At 47.4% G+C, this 17,145-nt stretch overlaps 1 protein-coding gene across 4 annotated transcripts; it reads left to right on the forward strand.

The window, feature by feature from the left end:
* Positions 1 to 2,895: 2,895 nt before the first annotated feature.
* On the forward strand, positions 2,896 to 17,139 carry RPS6KB2 (ribosomal protein S6 kinase B2). Of its 4 annotated transcripts, none has more exons than XM_082211787.1 (15): positions 2,896 to 3,048; positions 3,431 to 3,465; positions 5,330 to 5,453; positions 7,540 to 7,608; positions 7,698 to 7,845; positions 7,989 to 8,046; positions 10,072 to 10,172; positions 10,528 to 10,618; positions 10,760 to 10,850; positions 11,362 to 11,469; positions 12,687 to 12,749; positions 14,160 to 14,237; positions 15,180 to 15,287; positions 15,435 to 15,547; positions 15,808 to 17,139. In XM_082211787.1, exons 1-15 carry the CDS (start codon positions 2,974 to 2,976, stop codon positions 15,971 to 15,973), a joined length of 1,428 nt encoding a protein of 475 aa, XP_082067913.1. In that variant the 5' UTR covers positions 2,896 to 2,973; the 3' UTR covers positions 15,974 to 17,139. The 4 variants fall into 4 exon arrangements, with proteins under 4 accessions (XP_082067913.1, XP_082067912.1, XP_082067914.1 ...); XM_082211786.1 differs by having other exon boundaries at positions 2,959 to 3,048; positions 7,698 to 7,812; XM_082211788.1 differs by lacking the exon at positions 2,896 to 3,048 and adding an exon at positions 3,085 to 3,158.
* Positions 17,140 to 17,145: the final 6 nt, after the last annotated feature.

Consider the following 17,145-nt stretch of genomic DNA (forward strand, 5'->3'; position numbering starts at 1 on the left):
TATATGGTTACCAAGCTCTGGCCTGCGCTCCTGCCATTATGGCCAGCACTTATATTCCCTCAGCCCAGCCCCCTTGCTCCTCCTTTGGCTGCCTCTGTCCAATCAGCCTGGTTGAATTTCCTATTGGCTGATTGCTATAACCAATCCTAAAAGATACACCCATTTCCTATTGCCTTTTATGGGATACAAAAAGCTATATATTCTTCTATCTATAAATGACAAATAAGTAGTCATATATCTTACATTTGTCTCAACAAGGAACCTTAATTACCAGCTCACCTCTTGCCCTCCTTGCCCTATTGCCCTCCAAAACAGATGGTTAATAGTTTTAAATTTTTATCTTAGACAGATGTCAGGGATCTTGGGTTCACATTCTCATGCATCATCAATGAAATATCTCCTTTTTTGAGGTCTTTAAACAATGGCCTGACAACCATATATCAGGAGTGCTCGATGGCGTCTCCTGTCTGGCAGGGGGCTGGGCTCGTTTGCCCCTCTGGTCTCCTACAGCAATATGACTCTATGAAATAAGAATTTAACATTTCTTTCTTTCTAGATCCTTTGCATAATTATATTTAAGCCAGTATATTGCATACATTATCATAGATAGCTTTTTAGAAGAATAAACCTTCTCAAAGGAAAGGATGGACCAGTTTACAGCCTCAAAATAAAAGCCTCTTCTTCTATTTACACTTCCCTTCTCAGCCAGTTGTTTTCTTTTCCATTTACTCTTGGCCTTTAACCTTAGGAAGATATAGCTCAAGTTTAAGGCACATGGTTTTATTTTACTGTTTACCAACTATTAATTATGTAGGGTCACTGTAACTTTGGTCTCAGCCTGTAATTCCCTTTTTACGACTTTGAGAATTGTTTTCTGCTATAAATCAGGGGGCCCCCTTGTCCAGGAGGATAAACATCTTGCCAAAGTACTTAGGCAGTTGGTCTTCTGCCTAGCATTAAACATTTGAAAATCTTTAAGCTCATTTTAAAATACAGACCCTAATCAAACTATAAGCCTTGATAAAAATGCAGGCTATGATTAGATACCTCAATCTAAGGTGTGTAACAACAGCTATACTACCCCCAAAAAAATAAATGGTAGAAAAATTAAGAAGTGGATTCTCAAATGCATTCTTGGTTGACCTAAAGATGGATTCTGGGTCTGAAAATACTGAAGAGTTCTGGTTCAGCAAGACTCATTTCTGATCCATGTAAACGTAGAGGATAACATAGCAGTACTTGGAACTATCACAAGAGGCCACTGTTGAACAACCTCACTCCATGGAAGAGAAGGTGGAATTTTTGCAGAGAAATTAAGAGTTGTGCAGATAGAAAAATATCAAATGACACACATAGCATAAACTTCTAGTAAAAGCAGAAAGCTGTCACCAGCCGGGATTCCCTTATGGGCACCATGGCTTTGCGGTGTGATTCAGCTAACAACAAACCTTGCAGGTTTAGCAACAAAATCAAGGCTATCTTGAACAGGCTCAAACTCCACAAAGCATGAGAACCAGAAGCTAAGGCTGATGTCTTCACATACATGCCTTTTGATCACTAGTCAGGTTGTGCAATGACACATGTGCTAACTTAAACTTACCCTCCATGCACCCACACTTCTTGGGCTTTCAGGCCCAAATCTAGATGAGGATGGAGAGCAAAGATGCCCCAAGTTGTCCTGACCTTAAGGAGCATATAGTAAAGGCAAAGGTACCCCCTGACCATTAGGTCCAGTCATGGACAACTCTGGGGTTGAGGCGCTTATCTTGCTTTACTGGCTGAGGGAGCTGACGTTTGTCCGCAGACAGCTTCCAGGTCATGTGGCCAGCATGACTAAGTCGCTTCTGGCGAACCAGAGTAGCGCACGGAAATGCCATTTACCTTCCTACCGGAGCGGTACCTATTTATCTACTTGCACTTTGATGTGCTTTTGAACTGCTACGTTGGCAGGAGCAGGGACCGAGTAATGGGAGCTCACCCCGTCGCGGGGATTCAAACCGCCGATCTGATCGGCAAGCCCTAGGCTCTGTGCTTTAGGCCACAGCCTCACCTGTGTCCCTTAAGGAGCATATATGCCTTACTAAATACAAGCCTGAGAAGCAAGAAGGGCAGGGTAAGCTGGTTGTGGTCAAGTTTATTATTCTAGATTGGAAGCTGTAACATTCTGAATGAGAGAAAAATGTTAATTCACTATCATGTTGAGGTTTCCCCCAACAGGCAAGACGTCTGGGGTGGCTTTAAAACCAAGCCAGATGGGTGGGGTATAAATAATAATTTATTTGTATTATCAGTGGCAGGGCATCTTTTTTTGCCTCCAGGTCTCAAGTTCAATCTCCAACATCTCCAGTAGGGCTGGGACACACCCCAGGGGTGGTCTGCTGTTTTTATTTTTATTATGTATTTTGTGGTTTTATGTTTTGATTTTATTCTGTGAACTGCCCTGAGACCCCCAGGTATAGCGCGGTATATAAATTATTTTTTAAAACCCTAAAACCATGGAGAGGCGCTGTCAGTCGGTGTGCAGAATACTGGGCTAGTTGGACCCAATGGTCTTCTCAGTATAACGCTGCTTCCCGCGTTGCCCATGCAACCCGAGATGCTTGGTGGGGTTAAAACAGACTATAGTGCTAAAATTGGAGCGACAAACGGAAGAGTTAAGCCCCTTCTGCCAACACACCACAAACGGCTCTGTGTGTGTAGAAAGGGGTGCGCGTGCAGGAAGATGTTGCACTCCTCCCTCTTTATTCACAGTGTAAAATGGAGACTACCACTTCCCCCGCACCCTTAAAACAGGAAACCGGGAGTGAGGTGCGAGTGCGGCCACTCTTCTCCCGCCTCTCTATGATACGCTCCCGCAGAAAGGGCGGAAGCCTCGGTCCCATGACGACGATAACACCCGCGTCGCTGGGGAGATGACGACACTCGGGGAGGCGGGGCCTGGAAGGCCGCGGGGGTAATCGGGGATCCCCTGCTATGGCCGGCGTCTTCGACATCGACCTGGAAACGGAGGAGGGGAGCGACGGGGAGGAGCCTGAACTGGGGGCCTTGGTGAGGCGGGTTAGAGACTGATAGAAGGGAAAAGGGGGTGGGCCTAGCAAGGAAGGCAGGAAGGCAGGCTGGGGAGTGGAAAGGAGGGAGGGAAGAAGCAAGTTAAGACAGTAAGTAAGAGCGCAATAATATAGATCCTTACTCGGAAGTAAACCCCACGGAACTCAAGGGGGGTTCCTTCAAGGCATGTTGGTACAGGATCGCAGCCCATCAGTGCGGTCCTGTGCATGTCTACTGAGAAGGCAGCCCCTCTGAGCTTCAGTGGAGCATATTTGCAGCCTTAGTGCCTACAGTGTCTCCCACACTGGCTGGGACACTCAATTTTCTCTGGTACTGATTGACCTCTGCTTTGTCTCTCCATTTCTCCCCCCCCTCTTTTCAGGAGGTGGACCCAGATCTTCGTCACACAGGCTCTGAGTGAGTATAATACAAAGTCCTGCATTGCATCCCTGGGAGGATTTTGCTGTGCTTCTTTGACCACAACCAGCTTACCCTGTCCCTCTTGCCTCTCAGGCTTGTCTGGACTAGGTTTCTTGTTTGAGATATAGGCAGACTGGCAAGAATTGCCGTGGTGAGTCACTGGGGGCCCATCTGTTGTCCCAGCTAGTCATATGGTCTTGGCATCTAGTACTTAGAGGCTCCCCTAAGCCCAAAGGCATGTTGTCATTTTGTTATATGGTGCTGTCATTGTTACATGACGGCACTTCAAAGGAATGTGTAAGTCAAATTACAGGCCCTGCCCTAAGGAGCTTACAGTCAGCCTTTTGATGGAAGGGTGGCAACAAAGGGATAGGATGGGAGAAGCAAAGCTAACCAGGATGCTACATGCAAAATTTATTAAAACTACCAGCACTTGATTTCCACTGCCAATGCAATCCACTGTTTACCACTCTCATAGGGAATATGTTGGAGGTAATATAATTGCCTTGCTGAATTGGAGACTAATGCCTGTGTAGCTGAGCATATATTTTTTCCAAAAAACAGCCAGCTAGATCAGATGCTTCAGGGCATTCACAAAGCAGGTCATGGAGGTGATGGTAGCAGTGTCTGACATTTAACAGGATACAGAGCTTCCATTTAGCCATCAGAGATAGCTTATATTTCTTTGGCAGTGGGTTCAGTGCTGACAATCTAGGAATTTTATGAGATCTTGAGTATGTGAACTTAGTCTTGTGCCTGTAGCTACAGTAACAAGACTTCAGGAAAGTGTGGACTAGTGTATCCATACCCTTCAGTAACTTTTGCTATCAGAGAACCCTTATCTACTCTGTTTGCCTTAGTTTTCAACTTTTGTTCTGTTCCAGTGAGCAAGCTGCAGTTGCTGTATAGATTAGTCAGAATGTGAGTAATGTGTTCTCACACAGTGTGAAAAAGCTGTTCCTCTCCCACCTGTCAGGAAAGTCAATTCTCTAGTTAGACTTCAGCAAGGGTCCTGATTTTGCTTTTGAGGCCATTTACCCCAAACCATGACTACCTGCTTCACACCTGATGTCATTTGTGACATCAGGTGTGGGGCTGGTAAATATACAGCTGCAAAGGAGCAAATCAGGAGCCAAAAGTGCCCTTTGGGTTGTCCTTTGGCAAATGGCGCTCTCTGCAAGTAAGTCTCACTGGGATCACCTGGGCTAGAGAGTTCCTCACCAGCTGTTTGGTGCCGAGAGCTAGCCTCATTAAAGTTTCCTGTTTGCAAGCATGATTTGGATTCAAACCACATCTGCAAAAAGACATTTTTCTTCTGCCATTTAGCAGAGGAAAACTGTCTTCAAAGAGGCTTGTTGTAACCCCTGATCAGCATTTATAGCTCCTTGAATGCACAGTCTCTTCACCTGTCAGAGTTGGCCTGCAGTGGGTGGAGGAGGTAAGGATCCAGTTGGCCTGCCCCTGATCTAGACTATCAGATTGCCAGAGGAGTAATGGTTTTCTTTCATTTCTAAGCACTCTTTCCTTGTGTTCTAAGGTAATGTAATTTAAGGAACTTCACAGAAGGTAAATTTCCTGGTCCTGCCTCTCTACAATAATGCTCCATTCCGCATGGTTCAGGGAGGCGTTAATCCAGTGAGGCTTTGAATGGGGAAGGAGGAAATGGGAAATTAGCTTTCTGTGAACTTTCTTAAGTTAACTTATCTTGGAGTCCCTGCCTATACCTTTATAGAACACATATGACAATTTGTGGTTTCAGTGGTTCTCTTCACTCTTTTTATATATTTAACTGCCAGACTTCACTTTGAAGGACCTTCTCTGCTGTTCCTTTATTTCCCTTGTCCTTCTCTCCCTTCCACAGATTGGTGCCAGGTCATTATGAGGAAATTGAAATCTCTGAGAGTATTGTCAACAATGGCCCGGAGCGCATTGGGCCCCACTGCTTCGAATTGCTACGTGTTTTGGGCAAGGGTGGCTATGGCAAGGTGAGCAGTGCTTTGGGGTGGTGTGCATTGGGAGGGTGGGGAAAGTAGGGTAGTTACACTTCAGAATGTACATATCCCTGTCCCCTGTTGTTGAAAAAGAACAACAACTAATGAATAGCAACAAAAACAAAAAAAAGCCAATCTGTTTTGTTGCTATTAATTAGTTGTTCTTTTTCAAAAAAAGTCAACTCAAAACAAATATTAAAAATAAGTGTGAAAGTGAGAGTAAAAGCAACCTAAGATTCACAAATATTATATAAGAGCTGCCAGACTGCTTAGTAGGATGTAAAGCTTTCTACCACTGTTTAAATATCTGCACTGGCTCCCAATTGGCTACCAACCAAATTCAAAGTTTCCATGCTGACTTTTAAACCCTAAACAACTGGAGACCAGGATACCTGGCAGGTGGCCTCTCACTGGAAGTAGAAGCCAATCTTTACAATTTTCCATAAAGCCCCTACTTGTCCTTCCATCACCAGCAAATAACCGTTTGCTGAGCTATCCTCTAGGTTGCCCTCCCTTGGGTAATTTGTGAGGTGGAGGCAGTAGTGATCTTTAAACACCTCTTTGAAATTTATGTTTACCCAAGGTAAGTACTTTCCTGCAATTTGACTCCTAATTTTTTGTTGTGTACTCTGCCCAGTTTTATTTGTGATCATCATTTTTCGTGTTTATCTGGTTCTTAGGTAATTTCAGGCTTATGGAGGAAGTGAGATGGATGAAACAGGAAGAGAGACATGTAGGAGGCAGGGAGCGTTTGACTTATGCCAAAGTTGACCAGTTAAAATACAGGTTATTTTTAAGACCGCGCCATGTTGATTAAGACTTTCTTTTGTTTTCCTTGAATCTGCTAAGGCAAATAGACTGGGAAACCATAACATGCCCACTTCTCCTTATCCTATAGTTTCATCGACTGTGTGGTATCTGACTATGACTGGGACTGACCCTGGGCAGTCAGATGGGAGCTGAATCAGACATGCAGGCTGTGTATCTATCTATCCATCTCCCATTATTATTCATTATCACCATCATTACAGTCATACATTGGATCCCAAATGCCTTGCTAGTTGAATGTTTCGGCTCCCAAATGCCGCAAACCTGGAAGTGAGTGTTCCAGTTTGCGAACGTTCTTTGGAACCTGAATATCCAGTGCAGCTTCCGTGGCTTCCAGTTGAGTGCAGGAAGCTCCTGCAACCAATCGGAAGCTGCGCCTTGGTTGTCAAACGTTTTTAGAAGTTGAATGGACTTCCAGAATGGATTCCATTCGACAAACAAGGTACGACTGTACTTTATTAAGGGCCTTTGACGCAGTCATCTCAAGGAGATGTACGACAAAAAACAGGTGCTTCTGTCATCCCTTCCCCAAAGGACTTCCTGCATGGTTGCACTGTTCATAGAAATGTACACATGCATCGTTGCATCATGGAGTTGCATCATGTTGAAGCAACCCTCATGCTGCAAGGTGGGCTTCCAGTTGTGTAGTTGACAGGATTGGGGCCTCTCTTGTTTAGTTTCCAGATAGGTGGTTTCTTGAGTCCTTGACAGGATCGCCCTCCCTCTAGCCCAGCCTTCTCCGGCCTGGTGCTCTCGAGATGCTTGGCCTACAACGCCCAGCATCCTCAATCAATATGGCCAGTAGTCTGCAATGATGCAAAATTATCGTGCGAAGCATATCTGGAGGGCAGCAGGTGGGGAAAATCTGCTCTGCCCTTTGCCCCTTGAGTTCTGTAGCAGCCCCTGGGGAAGAAGGCGCAATGCTGTGAGTTATTGGCAGTGGCATCGTTAGATGCTTATTCTGAAGCAGGAGTGTGCAGAGTACCCAGGGCTATGTACTGAGGGCTGTGATATACCTGATCCATTCTGGATTTTTGCCAGCATGCTGTGCAATGAGTCTTGCTTGTTCCCTGTGCCATTCTCTTATAAAATGTTGAGCACACAGGAGATGAAGGTTGCAGAGACTGGGCGGGGGAGTCTGAGAGCCAATGATGCCTGGCAAAGCTTGAAAATGGGTGGGACCTCATGAGGCTCCTCTCTTCAGTCTGCCATGGGCCACTCATCTTGCTTATTACTTCTGTGCACACTGTAGGTATTCCAGGTACGGAAGGTGCAGGGCACAAATGCTGGGAAAATATTTGCCATGAAAGTCCTAAAGAAGGTAAGCTGCCTGTCTCTTTGCAGTAGAGGGTATGTGTGCTGTTTCATCCCGTAGCGGGGACCTTCATTCTCTCTTGGTGTATCCTGCAGGCCAAGATTGCCTGTAATGCCAAGGACACAGCCCACACAAGGGCAGAGAGAAATATCTTGGAGGCCATCAAGCACCCCTTCATTGTGGACCTCATCTATGCCTTCCAAACTGGTGGTAAACTCTACCTCATCCTGGAATGTCTCAGTGGTATGGAAACAAAGATCAGCCTCCGTCAGTGGAAAGGGGACTGTCCCAGTGGCTTGGTGCAACTCCCTGGGAGCCAACCCCTTCAACTCCAGGTGGATTTTGGGGTGTGAGCTGATGGTTTCTCTTCCTCCCGTGTTTTCTAGGTGGGGAGCTTTTCATGCAGCTGGAGCGAGAAGGCATCTTCCTGGAAGACACAGCCTGGTCAGTGCAAGCACCACTCTAGACTGAATGGGGGTAGTCGGGAGGACTGGAGATAGCTGCAGGATCTCTCTCCTGCTTCGTACACTGGCCATATAATCTCTTGTGTTAGGGGTAGGAAATCTGTGGCCACCCACATGGTCAGGGATTGTGGGAGTTGTAGCCCAACAACACCTGGAGGGGCCTAGGTGGCCCATCTCTGCTCTGTATCACTTGCGGCAGTTCTGTAGGCAGGGTTTGAATGAATGGGTTTTATGGATATGCCTTTCAAAACAAAACAAAGCCAAGACTGTTTGAAAATCCTAACCTAATCTATTGTTTGAACATGGGATGGAAAATTGGCCCAGATCCTTAACGGTGACAATTCAGTAGCTTTGTGCTCACTGAACAATGCAGGATAAATATAGGAAAATGACCCTGCTGTGGTTTCTTTAAAGGAAAACGAAAACCTTGTCTTCTAATGTGGCTCTCTTTTTTGAACTATCTGGATGACATTACTAAACTAATCTGCCATACGAGTAGTAGGTTGGACCATCTGGTTTTACTTGATCCATGAGAAAAAGAGAGATTTTGTTGTTTATCTTCTCAGGACAAACATCATAGGGTGCAGCCTGCCTTGCCTTTGTTCCATTGCTGACTCAATCCCCTGTCTGTTGACTTGGAAATAAATCCCGGTCTGCTGAGCATAGTTTACTGTTGTGTGTTTAGCAGTGCTGCTTTAATCAGTGTCCTTTCCCTCATATGAGTTTTTGTTGCCTTCACCTGTAACAGTTTATTCTAAAATAGATTGCATTGGTCTTTTTAAGCACCACTGTCAGTTGAACATCCACAGTGACTTGTGTTACTATGTGGATTTTTTAGAGCACACCTAATCTGACTTGAGTACCTATTAAAAATTACAGCTTCAGTCTCAGAGCTGTTTCTTTGGGGATTTATCCCATGAGCAGCTACCGTATTCAAGGACTGGCAGCCCTCTGGGAAGAGTCCAGCGCATCAGGCAACACAAAATTGTCAGCTAGCCAGGGCAGTGATTTTGAGCTAACACCCCTTGTGACTGGTCTTGCCCACATCATTGCGGGCCATTGAACATACAGCTGCATCATAAGATGAACCCATGGAAAAATTTTCATAGTACAACTGCAAAAATTCACTTGAAATGACTCCTCCTTTAGCCATGGCATTGGTTTATCTCCTGCGTGCACTGTAACATTAAACAAGCTTGCCGTTTTAAAAATCCATAGTGCACACGGTGAGATAATGCACAGTGGGATAAATGCAGATGCGACAGAAATTCAAAAGCACTTGCCAACCAGGGAAGAGGAGCAGATCGAGCATTCTCAAATAAGGCAGCTCTCCCCATTGTTGTCCAATGAAAGAGGGCCATTGTATTTGTGTGCAGTGGCATGTTGCTGCTCCTCCCTCCGGCCTGACAGGAAGGAGAGCCCTATAAATGCATGTAGCTGTTCTCAACCCTGATGATTCTTCTGTGGGGCTTCCAGAGCTTTAACTGTTGCTGGAAGTGGGTGGGCATGAGGTAATGCAATAAACACCAGCATAAAATACTGGATTGCTCAACCATGCTCTTGAGGCACGTTGGAGCAAACAACTCAGTGACGTTCAGAAAGGATTCTTGGGAACTTGTAGGTCTTTAATGAAGAGTAAATATTGGCTGCCTTGCCCCTGCTCATTAAAATTCCATAAATCATCACATTCTTTCCACTTCCCCAAGCCAAAAGGAACCTTGACTTACCTGCACGAAACAGATATTCCTGGTTGTACCGGAAGATGCAACTTCCCATTCAGCTGCTTTCTTGGCAATTGGGTCCTTTAGTCCCACAGAGGGACTGAATTTTGTGGATTGCCCTCCCCTTTTGATTGACACCAGGCTTTCTGTTAGCGGCTTGCACTGCCAGTTGTTGGGACCCGTGAATGGTTGTTCCTCAAATATTGACATGGCTAGCCCATTCTGAACTGTTTGGGTGGCTCGTGTTGCTGCTGCTGACTGAGTCCTTTCCCCTCTTCTTCCAGTTTCTATCTGAGTGAGATCACTCTGGCCCTTGGTCACCTGCACTCTAATGGCATCATCTACCGGGATCTCAAGCCTGAGAACATCATGCTAAACAGCCAGGGTAGGCAGCAGTATTCCCAGTGTGCAAAAGGAGTGTGTGTGGATGGGGGGGTGTACCTTGGTTTCAGCATGCTCCTTCCCCTCAGTTTATTTATTACTCATAATGCTAATTTATTATCCACTCCTCACCCTTTGAATACAGAGTCCCATCCCTGTTCTCTATCAAGAGTCCCAACCACCACAAGTTAAAAGAACTCTTCCCTTCTGTGGTTTCCAGCAACTGCATTTTGGACCAGTTGAAGTTTCCAAGTTATCCTCAAGGGCATCCCCACACGGAGCACATTAAAATAACCTAATCTCGAAGTTACTGCCAAGGCAGTAACAGGAACTCACTTTCCTGGTTTCCTCTTCTGCAGGGCACATTAAGCTGACGGACTTTGGCCTCTGTAAGGAGTCCATCCACGACGGCGCTGTCACCCACACCTTTTGTGGCACCATAGAATACATGTAGGTGACTTGGACTCCTGGGTGTTTTTGAGAAATCAGCACAGGCTTTCTTCCGGTTCAGTTTGGGTGGGAAATATATGTGGGTGACTACCATCACAATATTATTTCTCCCTCTGCCCCCGCCCCCCACTTGCCTTCCAGGGCCCCAGAGATATTGCTGCGCAGCGGCCACAACCGAGCAGTGGATTGGTGGAGCCTCGGTGCTCTGATGTATGACATGCTCACTGGATCGGCAAGTCTCGCTCATGCTGTGTTTGAAGGCGGGGTTGGAAGCAACAGGGCACAGGGTGTCAACAGAAGGGATGCCACACATGACTGAGGGAGGGAGGAATTGTAGGTCAGTGGTTAATGATGGGTCGGGTTGCAGATAGCCTTGTATCTGGCTCAGCTGGCAGTGGTCTTAGATACTGAGCAACCATCTGAACAGGTTTGGGGGTGGGGAATGGCAACACCTCACTACTAGTACTGTCTAGTAAGGCGTTTGAAGGGGTGTGGGGGGACTGCTGCTGCTTGCTTGTCTGTGTGTCTTCATGTCTCTGTCCCGGGGCCTAGCACAACTTCATTGTCTCCAACTTCTATTCTCAAAGGGTTTGCGCCGATGTTTTGCTGTTGGTTTCCATGCTGCACCCTTAGCCTTTCCCTCTCTGTTTCCCTTCTCCCACCCTGGCCACCTGCACTTGCTTGAGCTGCCAAGCAGATTCTTCCTCCTCCTCTGCTGAACCCTCTGTGTCCCTGCCTTGCAGCCGCCATTTACAGCCGAAAACCGCAAAAAGACCATGGACAAGATCCTGAAAGGGAAGTTGGCGCTTCCACCCTACTTGACCCCCGATGCCCGTGACCTGATCAAGAAGGTACCAGCCCACCTGTCATTGAACTGGGTCCTGCAGATTGCATTTTGACTGTCTTGTTGCTTAGGTTGCTATCACACCTTCCTCCCCCGGGCATCTTGCAAATGCTGCTTATAAGCTTTAATAAATGCATTACTTATGGGTATGGGTATGTAAGGGTAGGCAGGGCCAGCATTCTTTGGCAGCCAAACCACTTGTGGTTGTTGAGAGAGATGGGGAGGGGAGAGTGTCTCTATTCAATGTGACACTCAGCTTTGGAGGTAGGAACCCCTGAGGTTCAGCACCAGCCCAGTGATTGTCCCCTTCTTGGTTCCAAGCTCAGAAGGGCTCTCCAGAGCAGAATTGTAGATCTGTATAGTTGGAAGGGATCCTGAGAGTCACCCAGTCCAACGCCTGCAATGCTGACATCAACCAGAACTGCCCAGTACCTTTCAGTACATGACCTACCATTTCCTTCTTCCCAGAGCTGCTAGAACTGGGAAGTTTGTGTGTGTGAGTGTGCGCACATAGTTTGCATACCACCATGCAGACGGTCATCTTCCTCCTAAGCTTGGAAATGGTGAAGCGGGAGGAGGTGGCTTGCCATTCCTTTCTCTTGCCTCTGGCTGCTGTGTGACCACCTCTTCCCTTCCTGTATCACCGGTCATGGTGGAGAGGCCAGCTGTCTCTCCAGTGTGGCCTGTCCTCTATCTCTCAGCTTCAGGAAGTACTTGGTGCAGAAGCTGATGCTGCAGAGCATACAAGCTGAAATGGATGGGGATGTAGTGGGTGGAGGGCAGCAGCACCTCTCACACCGAGTGCTCCATTGCCCCGAGAAGCAGTAAGGAGGGGCAGGCCATTTGCCTGGTACTGGCTAGTGTTGGGGAGGGAAGCAGGTGGAAGCTTTTCCTCCATGGATGGTGGTGACGACATGGCAGCATGGCCAATTGTTTGCTATTATGGAAACTCTAGTCCATAAGATCTGGAGGTGCCAGATGGGGGAAGGCTGCCATAGTGTGTGTGGCGGGGGGAGGTGATGTGTAGACTCCTGTTCATGTGAAAAGTGTTCTGATAATAGTGGACTCAAACCTCATCCTGCATTCTAGAGTCCTGAGTAGAATATAATGGAGGTTACTGTGGAAGTGCTATGCTTGTGAGTCCCATCTGCTTCAAGAGTCTGCTTCTGCCCTTTGAGCTTACCTGAGCAATATTTCTTCCATGCATTCTCTCTCTTTTCCCAGTTCCTCAAAAGGCATGCCAGCCAGAGGATCGGGGGCGGGCCAGGCGATGCTGCAGACGTACAGGTAAATTGGACGAGGGGACAGTGGCAGGCTGTGCTCTGGATGGAGATGGTGTTAGTGAACTCAAACAAAAGTGTAGCCCATTTCCAGGCCTACTGCGGCAGGAATTGAGCAAAGAATTCAGAATCCTGAGAATCTATACTTATAAGAATATATTAAAGGCAAGTTTCTATCCTTTTAAAATATGTAAGCACTGCCTAGTGAAATTTCTGGAGTGGAGTAGGGAGGATTCTGTGCTCTGGGCAGCATTTCCAAATCTTCAGCAACTTGCATAGTTCTTTGCCTCTTCCAATAATGAATTAAAGCAGAGTATATTTCTGCAAATGTGCTTAAACGAAACCATCTAGGTTGCAGAAGTCAGCTTTTCATGGTATAGGATTTCAGTGAGGTACTTTCATTTCTTAAGTGCATCTGTCCTGAGTTCTTTGGATAGAATAGGCCAGATAGAAGCAACCTGAAGTCCTTTCCAGGCTCCTGTCCTCTTCTCCCTTTATCCCCTCCCAAGGGTTTTTCTTCTTCTCAGCTCATAAAATTCTGCACTAATGATACCTGGTGATTCACCTGTAAGCCAATTTTAGTAGCTGAGAAGATTGTTGGAAAAAACTTGTTGGGAAAACCCATGTTACATTCTATACCATTTGTGTAAGTAGTACCATGTTAAGGGGAGGGAAATCTGGCACACATAATGTGATTTTTGTGGTCTTTGCTTAGCCTTTTCACCACCATTTCTCAATAATTTTGTGACCACTGATTTTCATCCATAGCCGTATATGGTGTTCTGCTGTTCAAGTCACCCATTTAATTTGAAGTCAATCAGGACTGAGCTCTACATTCAGGAAAAAAGCATGCAGTACAGCCCCCCATGGACTGTGGCACCAAGAATCTTCTCCTTGACATGCTAACTTCTATAGATAGGAAAATTTTGTTCTTGCAGGAAACACTCCAATCCCTGAGCCAGTATTCACATTCTGAAGTGGCACCATCTTTAGAAGGCTGTACCTGTAATTCATTTTTTGAAACATGCAGATTGGGCCCCAATTCTGTACTTGAAAAGGCCTACATTTGTTGCCAAGTTGAAATGACCACAAATGGGAATTTTACAAGAGGAAGTCAGTTTTTTGTTTGGTGTCCGAGTGATGGGTAGCCACTGTGGTGTCTATGAGCACTGTAGCCATCCTGCTTCTCTGGCTTTTGTGCTTGATAGACAAGGAAGCAGGGGTGGGGGTGGGGGAGTTTTGCTGACGCCATAACTATAAATCTATGGAGTGCAATTTTTCCACCTGGTTGTAGATGAGTCTGCCGTCTTGTAGGCATTATGAGAGCAGCCTCAAATTTTAGGATTGTGAGGGCTTTTTTGTTTCAGGAACTTCCAATAGTTCTAGGTAGCAATAACTTCCCTGCCTTGCCTTTCAGAGACACCCGTTTTTCCGACACATTAACTGGGATGACTTGCTGGCTAGGAAAGTTGACCCACCCTTCCGGCCATCACTGGTAGGACCCCACTCCTTTCTTCTCACCTAGCCCGTATTTCAGCCCATGGCCTTCTCGGTTCTCAACACTTTAATCCTGCATTGTAGCTTAAAGAGTTCTGGCTTATGAAACTGAAACAGTAATTGCATTCTGCACCACACACCCTTTCCTTTGGCTGGCTAAAAGCCACGATTCCTGTTAAACCCATGTGCTCTATATCTCCCTCCCTCTGCACGGTAACTCTGATAAGGTGCTGTGTTGTTTTGGACTGTAAGCCCTAGCCAGCATGGCCCAAGGGTCAGCAACAATGGGAATTGTAGCCAAAATATCTGGAGGATGCCAGGTTTGGGGAAAGGTTTACCAGAACCACCACATGTTCTTTGTTACCTGGTCAAAATAGCTAGTTTGCATAAGTAGTTGATAAAGTGGGTGACAACTCTGTTTCCTCATAACCATGCATGGAATTGATGGCAGAGATCAAAGATGCAGAGTGTAAGAAAAACAGGATGGCTAAATGGATAATTAATCCACCTTGAGTGATCTTGACTTCAAGATGGTCCCCTGAGCTGTTGTAGGTGGGCTATAGTACCTCTGCATTCCATTCTTCCTGTACCAATTTGCTCTGCCTAATCAGCCCAGAGGAGGGCGGTGTGGTGTCTCCCTGGAACTCCTGCTAGTCCTCTTGCTCTCTGTACAGTGGTACCATAGTTCTCGAACTTAATCCCTTCCGGGAGTCCGTTTGACTCCCAAAACCATTTGAAAACCAAGGCCCTGCTTCTGATTGGCTGCAGGAGCTTCCTGCACTCAATCAGAAGCCGCATCGGACATTTGGCTTCCAAAAAACGTTTGCACTTACTTCTGGGTTTGCAGCGTTTGGCAGCCAATTTGTTCAACACCTAAGCCGTTTGAGAACCAAGGTAGCACTGTATACTGATAACCTCTTCCTCCCTTTCCCACCCGCAGCAATCCGAAGACGATGTCAGCCAGTTTGACACCCGCTTCACCCGGCAGACCCCCGTGGATAGTCCTGATGATGGCTTCCTCAGCGAGAGCGCCAACCAGGCCTTCTTGGTAAGGGACATGCAGCAGTGTTTGCCTTTCCCTAGCGAAGGGGCTGCAGGGTTGCTGCTGCTGTTGCTTCTGAGTTTTAACTCAAATCCTGAGGTTGCAGTAGTGGCCCGGATCGTAGCTGCGTTGACCAGCTGTTTCCTTCTGCAGGGATTCACCTACGTAGCCCCATCAGTGTTGGAGAGCATTAAGGAAGGCTTTTCCTTCCAGCCCAAGCTGCGATCTCCCCGCCGTCTCAACAGCAGCCCCCGCACCCCTGTCAGGTAAGGGAGAGCCACGAGGTGGCCTGGATTCTAGAGTGCATTCCTCATGGAACTAGGGCAAAAGCAGGGAGAGCTCAGGGCCTTGCTTATGACAATAAATGTTGTCTCCGGCATCCCTTCCCCAGGGGAACGGCTGCACTGTCTGGGCCTTGGTCGCTGCTATACCTGTGACTCTATGTGGAATGGGGGGCAGGAGAGGACAAGGAGGCATGTAAGTGGTGAAGTCAGTAACTGGCTTAACTCCAGCCCATGTTTTGCAGCCCATTGAAGTTCTCACCCTTTGAAGCCTTCAAGCCAAGCACAAGCACGGAACAGATGGAGCTGTCGCCGCCCTCGCTCATGCCGGTGCCAGAAGTCTCCGCTCCGCGGCCCATCAAAACCCCATCGGGCACCAAGAAGAAGAAGGGCCGGGGGCGGGCCCGGTAGCGGAGGCAGCAGCGAGATCCTTGGACCGTCCGCCTTGGCAGGGCGGAGCGCTCTGGTTGCCCAGGTGGACGGGGGCTCAGAGGTGGAGAGAGCTGTGCCACAGCAACGTCAAGCCCTGTTTGGGGAGCAGCTTTTCTCCCCTGCTGCAAGGGGCACCTTCCCTCCCAGCTGCAAAGGGTGGTGTGGTGCTGGTGCTTTTCCGTCATAGGGAACGATCCCTACGTGAGGTGCTTTCTTTTGAAATATATAGTGAAACGTGGTGGGAAGTTGAGACACACCAAGGATCGGTCAGAAGGCGCCTGCCTTGGGGCTGAGTACGCTGCCATCTCACTGGCGGTGCATTTTGCGTGAGTGTGAACTGGGGGTAGGGAGGACTTTGCTGTTAGGACATGCAGTCTGGCTCTCCTTGCTGCTGCCGCCAGACCCGTGGCAATTAAAGCTTTAGGACTTGTAAAGCAAGGGGCGCAACCTTGACCAGGCGGAAAGGATTGAGCAGATCCTACTGGGTGGAGTTGCACCCTCGTGAGAAACTTCCGCACCCGTCTACTTTCCCCAGTGTGCACCAAGTGCCAAAAACTGATGCTGCTCCCTAAGTGGCCGTGGCCAGGTCAGTCTTTCCCCTGGGCTACTACCTATCTAGCAGTGCCTCTTTCTGTACCCTTGACTGTGAGTGAATCCTAGCGGTCTAGTTGCCGCCCAGATGATGGGCTGGTAAGTGGCAAGGATTTAACAGCTTGTTTCTGAGGACTGCTGCCACGATGCCCATGAAGCTTGGCCTTTGCCAAGTAGTACAGTTATGGTTGGAGAGAGCCATGCTGTGCTTCAGTCCACGAGGAGACCGCTACAGTGTCTCTTATCTCCCCTCTACTTTATTTGTCATAGGAAACTTTCAAAACAAAATGGAAACTCAGGCTGCATTTTTGGCGGGGCAGGCAATCGAGCAAGCTAGGTGCAAACGGGAAGGGGTCAATAGGCAACACAGGGCAAAAGCAGCTTCTGCTAGGTCCATGGGATGGGGCGGTGAACTGCCTTCAGTCTGTAGCTGTCTTTGCAGCGAGTGCTTCAGTGCCCTCTATCCTGCTGCTTCTAGAGGGCAGTGACATGCAGCTGTTTGCCTGGGTCCTCCCAGGCCGCTGTCCCAGAGAAAGAATGCAGATCACTCAGGAGAGCCC

The sequence above is a fragment of the Podarcis vaucheri genome (genome assembly GCF_965113315.1).
Source record: "Podarcis vaucheri genome assembly, chromosome: 1".
Classification (NCBI taxonomy): Eukaryota; Metazoa; Chordata; class Lepidosauria; order Squamata; family Lacertidae; genus Podarcis; species Podarcis vaucheri.